The sequence below is a fragment of the Gobius niger genome (genome assembly GCF_951799975.1).
Source record: "Gobius niger genome assembly, chromosome: 15".
NCBI lineage: Eukaryota > Metazoa > Chordata > Actinopteri > Gobiiformes > Gobiidae > Gobius > Gobius niger.
In genome coordinates, this window is record NC_136866.1 from 4,131,929 (window position 1) to 4,150,767 (window position 18,839).

The window sequence follows — 18,839 nt, forward strand, 5'->3', positions numbered from 1 at the left end:
GGGCGCCGCCATGAATTGTGCCCGCCCCTTTTCTCCTATGTGTTAGCATGGGGCTGGAGAAGTCCATATAAAATCAGTCACTTCACGAAAACAAAGCCGTTTTCAGGCCGCACAGAGAAACGCTGCAGTGTCGACATGTCGGTGCAAATGAACATTGGACATTTTACACAAATCAACCGACTAAACATCAGATTTGAGCGGAGAATATTATCCCTCGTTCTCCGTTAAAATGAACGGGCTTCGCGCTCGACCGGAAGTGTCTGGACGACGAGGTGCCGAGACAACGCAGAGAGTGGCAAAAGTGGGCGAGGCGGAATAAGGTGAATAGCACACTACAATGATGACGAAACCTTCTGTTGGTCTGTAAATGCAGTAAATTAGAATAACTGCCTTGTATAAAATTGTCTTTCAAAATGGCTGTAGTGAATGTCTTGAAATAGGCCTCTGTCTCTTTAAGAACCTCTGAGCCTTTTCGACACGCCCCCTCCACACGCTGTCTGTGGCATCAGTGGGGAGGGGGTTCTGCTGAGGAGCAGTGGTTGGTTACTCGGCTGGTGACGAAAGCTCGGAGGCGTCTCCAGGAGGTGGGGGCGTTCCTAGGAGGACTCAGGCAAACCTATCCCTAAAATGGCCGCCATCAGAGTTTTTACAGATTACTCAAAAACACGTGAATGTGCCAAGGCAACACTTCAGGCGTGTTTTTAATGAGGGAATGACAGAATAACATGATGTAAAGCTTGAAAAAGTCCATTTTGCATAATACCCCCCCTTTAAGTAAAAGTAAGTTGTGTGTTTTAATGTCAAGTTTGATAAGATTTGAAATTTTTTGCGTTTCACATGATGGAGCACATCTTTAAACACGACCAGAAGCATTTCCATTTCAGAGAAGATTGAATTATGAGCTGCTAAACTAATACAAGCATCACATGAATTTCAGAACTTGTTTGAAGAGATAAACAGCAGAAGACAGAATGTTATGACCTTCTAAATATCAAGCTGATTTGTGCGGCCATTTTCTGGTTTGTATCACTCGATAAGAGCCGGGCTGATGTATCAGTTTTTGGGTGTTTTACAAAGTCGGCTGATTTCTCCAGAACCGAAAGTGATAGAGACTTCCCATTTTTTGCACTGGACAGAGCTCAGTCAGCCGCCCCTCATCTGCCTCGGCTTCAGGGGAGCAGAGAAACGTCGTGGTGAAAATTGGTCACACGTTTGTTCACCTTCTTTATTCATTTTTTGTTGTAAACTTTTGCTTTATAATTTCAGAACTATAAGAGATAGACTTACCCTTGCTCGTTTTGAAAGCTACTGATTGTTTCGTCTTTCAAACAAGCTCCCTCTGAAGTAACTAAACATGAATGTCCTGACGAAATCAGTCCAATGCCCTCATACTGCGCCCCCTGCTGTCACAGTTCAACACTGACACGTTTAGAGGCTTCATACACAGGATAATAGACAAGACATTTTTGAAAATTTGGCCAAAAATATCGGCATCAGCCTTAGAAAAACCTCTGTTCGATATGTTTCTATGTATTTCTATGATCGAAACCTTCTCTATAATAATAATAATACGTTTTCCTATAGGCTATATGGGAGATTAACCTCTTACCCCCCAATTGAACCCAAGTCTAAAAGCTTCTTGAAAAAAAGTGTCAATACAGCAACAAAAGACTGATAAAATGTGCCAGAAAAGCAACAATAATACAACAAAAAAGTGACTAAAGAGCGACAAAAAGGTGACAGACACGTGGCACAAACTCAACCAAAAAATGGCAAAAACCACAACAAAAAAAGCAATGAAAATAAAAACACAAAAACACGACAAAAGTGCTTCAAAAATGTGACAAAAACGCTGAAGTGAAATGACTTAAACATCGGCCTTGATCACAGTTTTGGTATTGATATTGGTCGGGCCCAAGACTCAATGTTAAACCCAGGATTGAACCAGGTCAAAATCCGGAAATCACGTTGGATTGGAAGGAACAAGATTCATTAACACATTTCACATTGACGGTACATTTTAATTTGTAAAGAAAAAACCTCGAGCTTTTCCGCTCCTCGCCCGTTTTCCTCTGGATCCGAGTGAGTGACGTCGTGCGTCCCTGTTGCTGGGAGGCTGAGAGTTTCTTGGAGCGGCTGAAGGTCAAATTCTCCCTCGATTTCCCCGCGAGCCAAAGAGGATTACGCTCCTCAGCTGATGTTCAGAGAGCCACTATCATTCAGACACCTTTGACCGTGTCCCCCCCCCCCCCGACTGCAGAGCCAGGCTTACCGTGGCATTTATTGCAGAGCGACACTTTGATGTTGTTCCATAATGAAAAACAGAAAACACATGAGCAAAAGCAACAAAAGACACATAATTGTTGTCATTGAATATAATTTTTAATCTGTATTTTCTTTCTTTCAGCAACCAGCCAAAGACGTTCGCCTACGACCACTGCTTCTGGTCCATGGACGAGGCGCAGAAAGACAAGTTCGCAGGTCTTTATCTCTGAGGCCCTCTTTAGTTTGCTTAGCTTCTATTTTAGTTTGTTCCCTCTGAGCTCTGAGTCATTTCTCAAACTTATCTTTTCGCCGGACGTTCTGTGATACTGGGACCTATTTGTGGAGCCGGAGAAACAGCTGCTTGTTTGGGTGAAGGCCGCTCGATGTTTTACCGATTTAAAGTTACTGCATTAAAGGTTGCAAGTTAAGGTTTGAGCAGTAACCTTAACTTAAAGAGGGGGTGTTATGCTTTTTTCAATCCCATAGCACCAGTCTATATCACACCACAATGATGACCAAACCTTCTGTTGGTCTGTAAATGCAGTAAATTAGAATAACTGCCTTGTGTAAAATTGCTTTCTCAAAATGGCTGTAGTGAATGTCTTGAAATAGGCCTCTGTCTCTTTAAAGGAATAGGCCACCGTTTTTACATACTGAGATATGTTCTTACCTTAGCTTAGATGAGTTCTTTAGGACCTGTCTGATCTTCACCCGTGCCTTCAGTCACGTAAACACAGCGCAGACGGCGTTAGCATTTAGCCTCTCCCTCTCTCCTCTATAGCTCCAAAACAGAAGAAGATCTTTATTTATTTATATAGCGCAGTAAAGTGAAGATTACTGCGCGGATTTCGAACTGCTCCTGGTATTATTACGCCTTACAATATAGTTCCCCCTTTTATCCGCTTAAAAAATCCACATTGTTTAATTTTGTTTAATTATACTTTGTAGTGGAACACTTCACGTAACCATATTTAAATAGGGAAAACGTGGAAGAGCTTGGTAGCTTCTATCTTGACCTGTTTTGGAGCTATAGAGGAGAGAGGGAGAGGCTAAATGCTAACGCCGTCTGCGCTGTGTTTACGTGACTGAAGGCACGGGTGAAGATCAGACAGGTCCTAAAGAACTTGTATAAGGTAAGAACATATCTCAGTATGTAAAAACGGTGGCCTTTCCTTTAAAATACTGGAGTCATGGTTCATGTTAAAATATCTGTACACTACTGTGCGTTAGCTGGTGAGTCGCTACTGGTAAATACATCTAATACATGTTCCGCCGCCTTTTTCTTCCATTTTTATACTGTTGTTTATCTCATGTTAGTGTCTGTACTCACAAACATGGCAGAGCCCCATGATAATGCAGGTCTAGAAATTAAAGGGTTTGTGTGTTTTGAACATAACAAGGCCCCAAGGAGACAAGATATTTCCCAGGATAAGTAATTATCAAGCCAACTTTATGATGAACTAATTTTGATCAGAATCTATCGTTTTACATCCTATGATCCAGCCATTCTCAAAGTCCTGGGCCTTAATCTCTAAACCCCCTCCTATACCGAGCACATTTGGCTTTACCCAAATCTAAAAGTGTCTCGAAGAAAAGCGCCAGTATAGCAACGATAACGAGGATGAAAATGCGACAAAAAGGCACTAAAGAGCGACACAAAAAAGTGACAAAAATACTGCGAAACCTCGCCAAAAAAAGCAACTCAAATGTGAGAGAAACGCGGCAAAAAAGTTAGTCAGTAACAGTGACATAGGCTACATGTGGATTCAAAGTACTGTAATACGTATACAAATGATGCTGTGATCAGATTTGGTTCATCAACACGCATTGTCAAAATCCTACTTTTATGAGAAAAGCTGCAAAACCTGAAATGGATCGTACAGTATTCGAGAAAGGCACACGTTATTGAATACCTGAATGCGTCACTCCAGGAAGCATCTCTATATTTAGTACAAACGGTGTTCCAAAAAAACATTTCCCCGTATTTTCTACACTCTATGTTCCATTAATGTGTCTCCGTGACTGTGTATGTTCAGGTCAAGACGTGGTGTTCCAGTGCCTTGGAGAGAGCCTGCTCAACAACGCTTTCATGGGCTACAACGCCTGCATCTTCGCTTACGGACAAACGGGTACAGCACTAATGGAGCGCATGAATAAAGTTTTTTTTTTTTTAATCACGCGCGTAACAAAACACCGTGAGCGCAATGTTCCGGGGAGAATATTACTTTAACTACATTAAAAAAACACTCCTTGCTCTTAACAAAGTTGTGAGTGGTTTCGATGATTCATCCTCAGACTTTTCTCACAAAAGACCAAGGCCTAAAACATTGAGTTACGGGTTGGGACAATGCAAGGGGTGAATGTGAATGCCCGTCTCCACAATGATTTAGTGAGTGAGAAGTAGCACCTTTAGTTAATTAGACTTGTGTGATGAACTGGTGTGTGACACAGCAGGTTATACTGACCTTTTCCCATGGCATTTTCACCAAAGCTCTGTCAAGTAAGGATTAAACAACTCTGAGCCGTGCATTCGATGGTTCTAATGCACGACGCGGAGTCAAGAACACCACGACGCACAGTGTTGTTCCTCCTGCATTATAAACGTCTAACGCGGCTCCTCGTTGTTTAATCCGCTTATACCAGGGTCCCACAAACGTAACATTTATAATAAATGTTTTTTTCATTGACTAAACTCACTAAATCTGCCAGACTACGGGACTATTTTGTGTGGGTTATTAGCCGGTCACTGAAGGCTGGTCTCAGAGCGAGTCATTCTCCGCAGCTATTACGAGGATCTCAGTCAGGCTCAACGACACAACATCAGCACAGAATCACAACACAACAGGACTAACCCGGAAACACTTTTCCCTGGAAGTAAACACCGATATGCGGCACTCGTGGGCAGGAGTTATTTACCTTTTACGCTGTTTAACCTGAAGCTAGCTAGCTAGCTCAACCAGCTCAACTGTTTATGGAAACAGCTGCGGTGGAGTCGCTCACACCTGGGCCCCCCCAACTGAAACTTTTATGTTTGACTTTACTAATCCAGACAAATATGCTTCAATGCAGGATCATTTTATGTATGCCTGAAAATGATGAATAGCCTTAACCGTTTTCAATAGAAATGTAAAGCTCATATGTTATTAACAGTAGCTAACCTAGCTGCTCACTCTCCTCTACAAACATTTATCAAACGTTTAGTTTTGGCCAAAAACGTTGAAATTAACACAAAATCCATCTCATACGTTCCTGTCAGTCACTAATTACGCCTTGATCTGATTCAGCTGTGTCATGCAATGCTATGGCGACGGCACAGCGGAGTGATATCCCAGTAATTTAACTACCGGACTACGTGTGCGGTTATACCAAAATAATGCACCAGCCAATCAGAATCCAGTATTCACCCAGACCATGGTGTAAAATAATATAAAACCCTTCACTAAGAGACGGGTAGCCTCTGCAGTCAATGTGAAAATTGTTTTGTTCTCACATAGTAAAGAATACGTTTATTTGTGATCCGTTTGTGTTGCCCAGGCTCGGGGAAGTCGTTCACCATGATGGGCTCAGCGGAGCAGCCCGGCCTGATCCCGCGCCTCTGCAGCGCTTTGTTCGGCCGCATCGACCTGGAGCTGCGGGAGGGGGAGAGCTTCACGGTGGAGGTGTCCTACATGGAGATCTACAACGAGAAAGTGCGAGATCTGCTGGATCCTAAAGGGTACGGACTGGACCTGCACATTGAGTTGGTCAAGTAGATGGATCGATATTCACAAAATGTATTTAAATGTTCAGCTTGTATTAGTCGCATTTTGACCGGAGCGGTTTGCAGGTGTTTCCATGGCCAAAAGTGAACCGCTGCAAACTGGACTGGTTTGGGGGGAAAGGGGAGGGGGGCATGAGAGTCAATAATCTGCTTGCATATTCAAGCAAATTTAAACCAGGCTCTATTATGACTTGTCCACAGAAAATATAGGAAATTTTTGGCCATCTCTACTCACAGCTTACATGCCTGATTTTGATGTGAAAACATTAAAGGAACAGGCCACCGTTTTTACATACTGAGATATGTTCTTACCTTTGACGAGTTCTTTAGGTCCTGTCTGATCTTCCCCCGTGCCTTCAGTCACGGAAACACAGCGCAGCATGTGACGGCGTTAGCATTTAGCCTCTCCCTCTCTCCTCTATAGCTCCAAAACAGGTCAAGATAGAAGCTACCAAGCTCTTCCACGTTTTCCCTGTTTAAATATGGTTACGTGAAGTGTTCCACTACAAAGTATAATTACACAAAATTAAACAATGTGGATTTTCTAAGCGGATAAAAGGGGGAACTATAGTGAAGATTACTGCGCGGATTTCGAACTACTCCTGAAAACGTGGAAGAGCTTGGTAGAGGGAGGGGCTAAATGCTAACGCCGTCTGCGCTGTGTTTACGTGACTGAAGGCACGGGTGAAGATCAGACAGGTCCTAAAGAACTCGTCAAAGCTAAGGTAAGAACATATCTCAGTATGTAAAAACCGTGGCCTATTCCTTTAAAAGCAAGTCTGCTTTGCAAAAAAAAAAAAAATAATAATAATAATTTGAAAAAAAATGTGAAAGAAAAACTGAAAAAAAAAAAAAAGATTGAAACATTTTTTGAAAAAAATTATAATCGTTTTTTTGCGATTATGCTAGTTTTGTAGTCGTTTAGTATAGTAATCGAAATCGTAATCGAATTTCGATTAATTGCACAGCCCTAGTTGCCACCTGGATTTCCCAAACTGTTCCGATCTGGCGTTCAGCAACACTATGTGCCCAAAGAGTTTCACGTTTCAAGTTTAATGGTTTTGTTTAGCCCAATATCACAACAGAAGTGGCCTCACAGCTGCACCAAACATCAAGGCAATAAAACAGAGCAATAAATATGACAATTAAAAGTTCAGGTGAATCCAGGCAAATGTAATGTCCAATAGGAGGTAGCGACGAGCGGCGTGGGCGTCCCCCGTCCTTAGACTCTCCAGCACGGCAAGGAAAAACTCAAAAACCCGGCAGGAGAAAAGAGAAACCTTGGGGAGAACCACAGAAGGAGAGATCCACTCCCATGGACGGACAGGCTATAGAGACCCAGGGCCGAAGGATCCCTCAGCAGACGGGCCAAGATCACAGACCGTCCAGTCCTCAGATTCCAGAATGCAGGTTCCTCCGTTCGATCTAGACAGGCACTCCCAAGGGGGGGGGCAGGAGACATAGACAGACTACAGATAAATTAAGTGAGATCAGCGGACGCCCTGAACACCCTAATTGACACTGATTTCTTCTTCCCAGATTAACACTTTTGTCTTTCTTTTTTTAGAAGCCGGCAGGCGCTGAGAGTGAGAGAGCACAAGGTGTTTGGCCCTTACGTGGACGGACTCTCGCGCCTGGCTGTGTCCTGCTATAAAGTACTGAGATCACAATATATAACGTTCTTATTTGACCGTATCACCACCATGTTATTACATCCAGACTGTGTCATGTGCGCAGGACATCGAGTCTCTGATGTCGGAGGGAAACAAATCCCGAACTGTGGCCGCGACAAACATGAACGAGGAGAGCAGCCGGTCCCACGCGGTGTTCAACATCATCCTCACGCACACGCTCCGGGACATGAAGTCCGGGGTACGACGCGAGAGCACAGGGAAAACTACGATGTGTTGATTTGTGTGAGAAGGTCAGTAACGTTTGGTTTGTGGGTGCAGACGAGCGGAGAGAAGGTGAGTAAGCTGAGCCTGGTGGATCTCGCCGGCAGTGAGCGGGCGGCGAAGACGGGAGCGGCGGGCGAGAGGCTGAAAGAAGGCAGCAACATTAATAAGTGAGTGAACCGAGAGAATGGCCCTCGTAGTTTCATCGTTGGTCCACATGATGAAATATCAAGGCCATTGGGAATTTAAATCAAAAGATACTTGGTTTTCAGTACCTGATACATGCACAATACCTTTTCCGATGCCTACAGTAAAACATTTGTCATCAATAATGTGTGGAAGATCTGCAAATTTACAATATTGGGTTCATCTTCAATGACAAGAAATGTGTAACAAAATGGCGGGAAATAGAGAAAATATTAGTAATAAATATGAGCGGAAAAATTAGGAAAACAAGAAAAATTGGGGCAAAAATAAGGGCAAAAAAAGGAAAAAATTGACGGAAATGGGGCAAAAATATGCAAGGGTGCTGAGGGCGCTGCAGCACTCCCTGGTGGATAGTTTGTGAACTGCAGGCAATATCAACCCCTTAGCTCCCACCTGAACCGAGCACATTTTCTCCAGCTTTACCCCCAGTCCAAAAGCTTCAGGAAAAAAGGTGTGAAAATAGCAACAAAACTGAGACGAAAACAAGGATGAAAATGTGACAAAAGTGAGAAAAAATTGACGAAAAAGTGACAAAAAATTTACAAAAAATGACAAAAATTGACAAAAAATGTGACAAAAATTGAGAAAAAATTGACGAAAAAGTGATAAGAATTTGACAAAAAAAATGCGAATAATTTGACGAAAAAGTGACAAAAAAGTCACGAAAACTTGACAAAAATGAGACGACTGCCCGACAAAAAAAGTGATGAAAAAAATCTGACGTGAGGAAAAAGATCCATTCAGTTTTGTAGGTCTTTCAAATGAGGCGTTACACTGGCCTACAGGATTTGGGTAAAGCTGAACTGGAGAAAATGCTCTCGGTTCAGGCGGGAGTTAAGAGGTTAATAAACAGGATTTATGCACACAAAAAGGTATTTTGGGGGTAAATTTTGTCCCTCAGCGCCCCCTAACTAAAACATCTTCCCACGGCTCTGAAAATATGGGAATAAATTGTGGGGGGAAATGGGGGAGAAATAGAGAACATTTTAGTTAGAAAAATGAGGGGAAAATTTTGGAAAAAGAGAAAACGTTGGGGAAAAAAATAATATAAAAGAACTGGGACGAATCGGGCAAATATTGGGCAAAGAAGGTGAAAAAATAGGGGGGGGGTGGTAAATAAATAATGGGGGAAAAAGCTGAAACAACCACTTCCTTTACTGCTGCCCCTTCACCAACAGCATTAAGACTTTCGGTACCTGCTTTCTATGCTTTAATTTTTTCGATAACATTTGTACCTTATTGAGACCTTTGTTCTTGTAACATAACGCTCTTCTCTCTTTGCTTTGATGATCACCTCCCCTGATGTAGATCCCTGAGTACTTTGGGTCTGGTGATCTCAGCCTTGGCGGACCAGGGAGCCGGAAGAAGCAAGTTTGTTCCCTACAGAGACTCCGTGCTCACTTGGCTGCTCAAGGTGCGCACAGCTCAACTAAAGACTTCAACATCAGCGTGTTTTCTGTGAAATACTACTGTCATTTACAGCAGTATTTTAAATGTTGTTATCACTACACTAAACTTCATTAGCAGGTGTTAACGCGTAGTTTACTTCGGGGCAGTAGCCGTCAGTATACAGTATTTGAAAGGACAAAATACAACTTGATCCTCTTAACCCCCGCCTTCACCAAGTGCATTTTCTCCAGTTCAGCTTTACCCAAATCCAAGGTCAAAGCCTATAGGCCAGTGTAGCACCTCATTCTAAAACACCCAAACAACTCATCTAGACGGATCTTTTTCCTCACTTTTTCGTCGCTCATTTGTTGCATTTTCATCCTCACTTTTCTCAAGAAGCTTTTAGATTTGGGTGAAGCCAAACTGGAGAAAATGTGCTCAGTTTAGGTGGGGGTTAAGAGGTTAAAAGCAGTGATTTTTTTTTGTATTTGCTGCTGTGACAAAAAGCCAAGAATCATGCTTTATGTCTTCTTCTTTGGTTATTCCCAGTAATCCACATTCACGCATATTGTTGAGAAATGTAAAATCTTGGGTGTGACTCTTTCTCATGACTTGGAGCTCTAATAACATTGCTAAGAAAGCGAGACAGCGCCTCTTCTTTCTACGCAGGCTTCGAGACTTTACTCAAAACTCTAGGATTCTTTTGAACTTTTATTATTGTGTATTTGAGAGTGTCCTGACCAGTTGTATTACAGTGTGGTTTGGTCTCACTCTGAAAGAGAAGAAGGCTTTGAACAAAGTGGTTCGCTCAGCCAGCAGGACCACTTTGCCGCTCCTGGAGGCCACATATAAAGCTCGACTACTGAATCGAGCTTTCCATCCATCCATCCATCCATTTTCTTCCGCTTTATCCGGGGCCGGGTCGCGGGGGCAGCAGTCTCAGCAGTCTCAGCAGAGATGCCCAGACTTCCCGATCCACACACAGTCACACACCTCCCCCAGCTGTTCTGGGGGGACCCCGAGGCGACACCAGGCCAGAATCGAGCTTTACAACTCGCAAATGATGCCTCAGGCCGCCCGGCTAAGGCTTTTTTTGAGACGCTTCCTTCAGGGAGAAGGTATCGCTCCATCATATGTTCTACTGATCGACATATTAACAGTTTCTTTCCTCAAGCTGTGATCACTTTAAACAAGCACTTCTATCACATTTAGCTTTTTTTTTATTTATTTTTTTTATTGCAAAAAGTGCATATTTTACAAATGTGCAGAGAGGACACAAAACAAAACAAAAACAAAGAAAAAGAAAAGAGACAAAACAACACACATGAGGTATGACATAAGCCAGTAGACTATTTTAAGCTACAATTCGTACCATTAGTGCCGCTGTCACTACAAACGCCACAACTACTACCACCTATCACATTTATCTGTGTGGACTTTTATTGTACAATATTTTGCCCTTAGGCTTTTAATGTGGCATTGTTTGTTTGTTCAGTTTTTTATATTGTGTCTTTTTACGTGTTTTACATATCTCACTTTGAGCTCTTTGCACATTTTTTTCCAATGTGGTTTTTCAAACTGCAAATGGCCAATAGATGAATCTGAATCTGAATCTGAATCTAATATCAAAACCAAATCAAGCCCAGTTGCACCACATCCGTATCTCCTCTTGATTTGCTTTAATGTTTGTTCGCCCCCTGCAGGACAGTCTCGGGGGGAACAGCCGCACCGCGATGGTGGCCACCGTGAGCCCGTCGGCCGATAACTACGACGAGACTCTGTCCACGCTGAGATACGCCGACCGAGCCAAGAGCATCGTGAATCACGCCGTGGTCAACGAGGATCCCAACGCTCGCATCATCAGGGAGCTGAGGGAGGAGGTGGAGAAGCTCCGAGACCAGCTCACAGAGGCCGAGGTACGCGGGGCCGGGAAGTCGGACTGGGGCTGTTAAACATCCGCATCAGTGCTATCCTATGTTTTGTTCAACAGCACATTGTTTTACAGGGTATCCGCGGGGTCTTAAAAAGTCTAAAGTTCTATTTGGTCTTAAATCCAGGGTAAACTGGTCTTCAAAATTAACGTTCAACAACCCAATTATTTGCGCACAATTTAGTTTAAAAAGTCGACAAATAAAGTCACAGAAGCAGCGATGAGGAGCCGCCCGGTGCCGCTTTATCCGCCCAAAAAAACACTGAAGTCAGCAGAGTTTAGGAATCCCAAACATGACCAAGATCAGGTATGCAGCAGGCAACACATCAAACATGTTAACGCACTTAAAACGGCATCATCTGAGTGTGAATACCACGTCTACTAAAGAAAAGCAGCCTTGTGCAAACACCGCTAACGTCGGCATCAAACAACCCCTGTCAAGTAGTTTGGACCGGGCAAAAGCAATCACGCATGGTACAGGTGTTTCATCGCTACGGATTTGCGCCCATATTCAGTTGTTGAAGGCGCTGGCTTTAAGTATTTGATTAAAAGTCTTGAGCCTCGCTACAATATCCCATCACGTCCGCACTTCAGCCAAAAAGTTATACGAGCCCTTTATAGAAAAGCTCAAACTGATGTGGTCAACAAGCTTACTGTTACAAAATGTGTATTTCATTCTAAGAGTGCAATTTATTTGAAATATCACCCAAGTCGCTTTTATCTATTTTATGCAAGAATTCTATTGTGTATTGGCAGCTTTTCAAAAGAAAAATCTTGTTAGTTCTTATTTATTTGTACCGAAAATTAACCGAACCGAGCCCTCCAAAACTGTGAACCGAACCGAATACAACTTTAGCGTACCGCTACACCCCTAGTAATCCTGCTGTCGGGGGAAAGATACGTCCAATATGAAACAACATGGAGATAATCCTTCACTGTAAATATCCAACTCAAGGTAATAAACGGCATCATTCACAATAAAGTTTGTCCAAATGTTGGGAAACACAAAGCGAACGCTCCTCTGCTCAGGGACAGAAGGAAAGAGAAAGTCCTGTTACTTTAGAAACACGTTTCTCACTTTGTTCATCAAAACATCTGACAAACAAGTTTAGGAAACAGAAAACCTAGACTAGAGTCTGGCCTAATAATAATATGGTTAAAATTATTATGATGATTAAGTTGTAAAGTTAACAGTGTTTTGTTCTCTGCAAACGAGTGGAAAAGCTGCTTTTATTTTTAGAAACAGTGAATGTTTAACCAGCTCAAGTCTTACAAAGCATTTTAAAAACACAAACTAAATATCTGTTGTTTTCTTTCATTAGGCGATAATTGTGAGTAATTATTCAATCTCAATATTCTTATTATGGGATGAGGTTGTTAAAACTTGAACGGTTGTTAAAATGTGAAAAATGAAGTTCTTACATTTGTACATCCCACTGTGAAATCAGAACGGTGATTTTCTTTACAGTCCATTTATATATTGCGCGTTCAAAAACAGGTCTTATTTTTGAGATTTCGTGGTCTTACAAAGGTCTTAAAAAGTCTTAAATTTGACTTGCACACCTGCACACCCTGTTTTATCTGTAATTATCTGCCAAACGTTTTGATGACAGTTGTTGATGATATTTCTGAACATCCTATTCTCAAACCACCTAAGAAAAGACCCTCGAAGCACCACCAGAACTAATCAGGTCTAAAACTGATGTAAAAATGTGCAATTACGATGCTCTAGAAAAGCGTAAAATCTGTCAATAATGAAATAATGATTAACCTCTTACCCCCCACCTGAACCAAGCACATTTTCTCCGGTTTGTCTTAACCCAAATCTTAAAGCTTCTCGAAAAGAACGTCGATACAGCGCCCAAAACGAGAAGAAAACGCAACAAGAGACAAGAGAGCAACAACAAAAAGGGATGAAAAAGTAAGAAAATAGCGACAACACGTGACGAAAACACAACAAAAAAAGGAAAAAGCAACAGGAAAAAAAAGATGAAAAAGCAACGGACAAAACAGACAAAAAAAAGCTACGAAAATGCGACAAAAATGTGACTAAAAAGTAGAGATCAGTTTCTTAGGCCTTAGCTTTCAATTGAGGCATTACACTGTTGCTCTCCAGTCGAGAAGCTTTTAGATTTGAGTAAAGCTGAGGTGTTGGGGGTAAACATATGAATTTTCTATTGTTAGGATCTGGTTCTTTTGTATCACGCGAGAACAGTTATTTGGATATAGCCAAAGCAGACACTGGAGATAGAAGTCGTCTCAAAGATAAGGCTTTTATTGCCATTGTTATAACCAGCTGGTGACTTCAGAGAAAGAGAAGAAGTGAAGTCCAGACCTCCGTTGACAGTTGCCTTTTATCCTAGTCTTGCACTTCTCTGCACAGAGAGGGTGACTATCTGTGAGTCAGTTGTTTGTGTCTATGTGTTTGTACTTTATCTGTACTTCACGTTATGATTATGGTGTCGACCATTGTCTATCAGCTCATCTCAGTGACATGGTCTTCTTGTTCTGTAGCGTGTGAGCAAAGCACGAGTCAGAGGCCTGTTCAGATTTTGTTATAATCCTTACAATATTAATTGTTTTCCTGTGTATAACATTTTCAGTCTATGAAGGCTCCTGAGCTGAAGGAGCGTCTGGAGGAGTCTGAGAAACTGATCCAGGAGATGACTGTGACCTGGGAGGACAAGCTCCGCAAAACAGAGGCCATCGCGCAGGTAAATGCACTAGCGTGTTCCCGTTCTCTTATCCTTTTTCTTTTGCTGTACTACCCCAAAAAGTAAATGGAAGAATGAAAGAAGGAAATATATCTTGTTTTGAGCGTTTTTCTCTAATTTAGACATTTTTCCTGATCGGAGCAAGTTTACTTTGCTTGTTTGAGGACATTTCAAACTGGTTCTAGGATAAATCTCGCTTGAAATAAGAAAGTAAAATTGCCAATGAGATAAGACCAATTTTTTTACCCCACTGGCAAAGAAAATGACCTGAAATAAGAACGAAATGTATTGCAACGAGTCAGAAACATCTCAGAACAAGTGAAATAATCTAGGACAAATGCCCAAGAACAACTTAACAAGTCAAAACAACTAAAATTTGGATTATTATGCTCAAATTGATATGTTTATACTGATCTAGTTAATTACTTTTTGCAGTGTACTACCCCAAAAAAGAAGCGTATAGATCTTGTCTTGCTGATTCATTTTTACGGCATGTGTTCAGGAGCGTCAGAAGCAGCTGGAGAGCCTGGGCATCTCCCTGCAGTCGTCAGGGATCCGAGTGGTGGACGACAAGTGCTTCCTGGTTAATCTCAACGCTGACCCCGCCCTCAACGAGCTGCTGGTCTACTACCTCAAAGTACAGCACACACATTTGTTTGTCTAAATCAAAATCCACGTGTCATGCATCATGTATCGTGTTTGTGCGGCTTCCTTCGTCGACAGGATCACACCCGGGTCGGCTCCGCTAAGTCCCAGGACATCCAGCTGTGCGGAATGGCCATCCAGGCCGAACACTGCGTCATCGACATCACGGACAACACGGTGGTCCTGACGCCGCACCGCAACGCCAGGTAAGAACCCACGTCTGTGCGGTGCAAGTGAATGGACTCCGTGTCTGTGTACATTGGTGTATGAATGAGAATGGGAAAGGGCGAGTGGTTCCTTGATGTTAAGTGTCAATAGTGTCAAGACAGAGTGAAATAGTGCTCAACTAGGGATGTCACGGTTACCGGTGTAGCGATAAAAAAGTTGACAATAATAATTACCGCCTTGTTTTTGAAAAAATATTTTACCGCGGTGGATTACGGCGCCCGCGGTTTAGGCAAAATGAGCCTCATGAGCCGCCGTCTCATCTGCTGAAGCTGCCGCAGGCGCCTCTGGAGCTACAACCAAAACTAAACTGTCTCTGAGCTGGAATCATGTCTGACACGACAGCGCAGGATCAGCCTCAGAGACCGAGCCTGAAGTCTGGACATGTTTTGTGTGTTTTAAGAAGCTGAAGGACAGTTGATAGAGACAGTTTTCCTGTTTGCGGAACGTGCAGGAAAAAGTGTCTCTAAAGCAGCGAGACTTCGAACCTGTGACTCTCCTGCGTGACCGTCTCCCTCTATAGCAGGAAGCTAACGTTAGCGTGACCGTCTCCCACAGCTCTATAGCAGGAAGCTAACGTTAGCGCTTTAGCTGAAATGCTGATGTGGGACTTTGGGCTGAGGGAGAATGTAACGAGATTCACTCTCGCCGCAGTATTATGAATTTATCAATGATCACTGTCTGAGGCATTTTCCCAAATCTGCAAAGTGAAAACTCACTGGAAGGACACAAACTGAGGACAATTTTCCTGGATCCTGATATAGACGGTTTATCTTGTTCAAAAATATTCTTCTTCTTCGTTTCTGACGCTATATATAGTCCATGTAATACCTCGAAACGATCAACAACACATCGTTAGAGTTCCTTTACTTTGATGTGAAAAGTTGCACTTTTCATAAGGCTTTATCTATATATATTTTTTTTAATGTAACAATCACTGTTAAAGTTTTTTTAAACTATTTCAGTTTGTGCAGGACTGTCAATGCTTTCTGAACATATTAACACACATTTTTTTTTAAATGCCGCGATACCGAAAACCGTGATAATTTTGGTCACAATAACCGTGAGGTAAAATTTTCATACCGTGACAGCCCTACTCAAGACAGAGCGAGTCAAAACAAGACTTAAAAATGCATAAAACTGAAAGTATTTTATCTACACTCTTGCCTCTTACTGTAATTGATTAATTTTATGTTTGTTTTTATTGATTGTATTTGTTTTTCTTATATTTTATGCTGCTTTAACTGTGAAGCACTTTGAATTGCCTTGTGTATGAATTGTGCTCTACAAATAAACTTGCCTTGATGTAATGTGCATTGGGTTAAAGAGCTATGTACAGTAAGTTGAGACCATTTACTACCTAAAAGTCCAGTATCATCAGATATAAATGACTATATCGGGCATAAAATGGAGCTAAGTTGGACTAAACCATGACCAAAGCAGTTCTAAACCTCAAATGTTTGGTAGTTTTTACATTTATGAATATCTGGAAATCCTCTCAAACATCATCTCTGTTTCCTCTTGAAGGACCTGCGTGAATGGCTCCGTCGTGACCAGCCCAGTGCAGCTGCATCATGGAGACCGGATCCTGTGGGGCAACAACCACTTCTTCAGGTTTGTATAATGATGGCGCTGCAACTGTTTTAACCTCTTAACCCCCGCCTTTACCGAGCACATTTTCTCCAGTCTCCTCATTTGAAAGCTAACACCTGCAAAAGTGATCTCAACGGATCTTTGTCCTCGCACTGTTGCCGTGTCATTGCCTTGTTTTTGTCGCTTTTTTGCTGTCCTTTTGTGGCTTTTTTATTGCGTTTTCATCCATGTTATCGTTGTTTTTGTCACTTCTCTTTTGTGACTTTTTTCTTGTGCGTTTGTTACGCTTTTGTCGCTCTTTTGCTGTATTTTCATCCACGTTTTCGTCACTATTTTGTTAAGCTTTTAGATTTGTATAAAGCCAAACTGGAGAAAAAGTGCTCAGTTCAGGTGGGGGCTAAGTTGTTAATATAGTGGTGACTTTTGCACAGTAAAGAGACATTCAAACAACAAAACTATTCATTCTTTTATGTACAAACCCTGATAAAGCCTGTAGTTTAGATCTTCATGTGTTAGTTTAGCTCTTCATCTTTCAGTCTTCTCTTGTTTATGCTCCTCATGTATCAGTCAGTAAGCAAAATAATATCGCACGGCCTTACCAGTGGTTTCTTCCTCTTTCTCTCACACATTTCCTCTCTGTGACATCCACCTGACCACAACAGGATCAGCCTGCCCAAACACAAGGCCGTCGATGGAGAGGAAAGCTCTGCCCTGAAAACCAGCCTGAGCACGGACCGCCTGGAGGTGGAGCCCGACGCCTTCAGCGACGCGTCCAGCGAGCGCAGCTTCAGCTACGAGTCCGCTCAGGCCGAGGTCATGATGAAGGCCATGGGCAGCAATGGTGAACCTCCTCCTCATGACATTTTAACAGAAGGATTGTTTTCCTTTCTGTCGTTTGACCTAGAGAGATAATAGTGCAGTTCATTAGTATCACTTTGACAAAATGACAGAACATTTAGCATTGTTGTTGTGTGGCCTCAGACCCGCTGCAGTCGGTGTTGCAGACGCTGGAGCGGCAGCACGAGGAGGAGAAGCGCTGCGCCCTGGAGAGGCAGAGGCTGATGTACGAACAGGAGCTGCAGCAGCTCAGGCAGCGGCTCAACCCCGAGAAACCCTCTCACCTGCTCGACCTGGGAACGTCCACATCTACAGCAGCGGCAGCCGGCCCCGAGAGACGCACGAGACGCTGGAGCGAGGACAGGTGACTAAACGGCCAACACTTTCATTTAAATACAGATGAACCTGGATCTAATGCTCCAAACCTCAGGGCTTTAGGATGCTGAGAAACTGCACTACAAAAAGTACCCGACTAAAAACAAGGAAAACAATCTTAAAATAAGACATTTTGTCTTGTGTTAAGGAAAACATTCTGCCAATGGGGTATGAATTTTTTTCTTGCTAAGAATTCTTATTTCTAGAATATTTTTCTTATCATAAAACAAGAAAGAAACACTAAATTTAAGCAAATAAATAGCTAGAATTAAGCAAAATGTCCTCAGAAAATGGAATAATTTAAGGAAAACATTCTTATTTAGTGAAAAATTGTGGGTATTTTACTTAAATGTTGCTTGATTTAAGTAAAATGTTCTAAATTACACACATTTTTAAGCAAAATGTTCTTAATAAATACCAATATTTAAGGGAAATATTGCCCGCGCCCGGGGACCCGTGCCCATGATGTGGAGCCAGGCTGATGGTCAGAATCACCTGGTGGAGGATTCACCTATTGTACATGTTTTTAGTGGTAGGGGAAACGTACGCAGACACGGGGAGAACATGCTCCACACAGAAAGGCCCTGTCCTGGTGGGAATCGAACCCGGGACCTTCAAGCTGTGACACCGAGCCGCCCACTTTAAACAATGGAATGTATTTTCTCTCTGTGAGAATCAGTTCTTACATTAAGAGTTGTTGTGATCTTAGTTTTTCTCAAAATAAGAAAACATATTCTTTGTCTGAAGCTGAAGAAGATTCAAAAAGTTTTTCTTTCTTGTTACAAGAAAAATTAGCATGTTTTTAGCAAATATATCTGAGCAAGAAATAGCTAATTTTTTCTCAAGAAAACTTTTGCTCTGCAAAACATTATTACTTTTTAGGGAAAAAATAAGAACTTATTTCTTCAAGTAAGACATTTTTACTTGCTTAGAATCCACTTTTTGCAGTGTGTGCCATCTTCTTCCAACAAGCAAAGAACTAATGTTGTATTTCATGTCGTGTG

At 42.2% G+C, this 18,839-nt stretch overlaps 1 protein-coding gene across 1 annotated transcript in view; it reads left to right on the top strand.

The window, feature by feature from the left end:
• LOC306975116 (kinesin-like protein KIF13B) overlaps nt 1-18,839 on the top strand; it is a gene marked incomplete at its 3' end in the record, with an annotated part of 55,963 nt that overhangs the window by 13,350 nt on the left and 23,774 nt on the right. The window contains exons 3-16 of the mRNA XM_079572536.1: nt 2,408-2,481; nt 4,302-4,394; nt 5,800-5,980; nt 7,593-7,680; nt 7,763-7,897; nt 7,978-8,090; nt 9,436-9,541; nt 11,220-11,432; nt 14,050-14,160; nt 14,663-14,797; nt 14,884-15,011; nt 16,558-16,644; nt 17,286-17,464; nt 17,605-17,824. Coding sequence (XP_079428662.1) covers nt 2,408-2,481; nt 4,302-4,394; nt 5,800-5,980; nt 7,593-7,680; nt 7,763-7,897; nt 7,978-8,090; nt 9,436-9,541; nt 11,220-11,432; nt 14,050-14,160; nt 14,663-14,797; nt 14,884-15,011; nt 16,558-16,644; nt 17,286-17,464; nt 17,605-17,824 — 1,863 coding nt within the window. The remainder of the gene's footprint in view (nt 1-2,407; nt 2,482-4,301; nt 4,395-5,799; nt 5,981-7,592; nt 7,681-7,762; nt 7,898-7,977; nt 8,091-9,435; nt 9,542-11,219; nt 11,433-14,049; nt 14,161-14,662; nt 14,798-14,883; nt 15,012-16,557; nt 16,645-17,285; nt 17,465-17,604; nt 17,825-18,839) is intronic.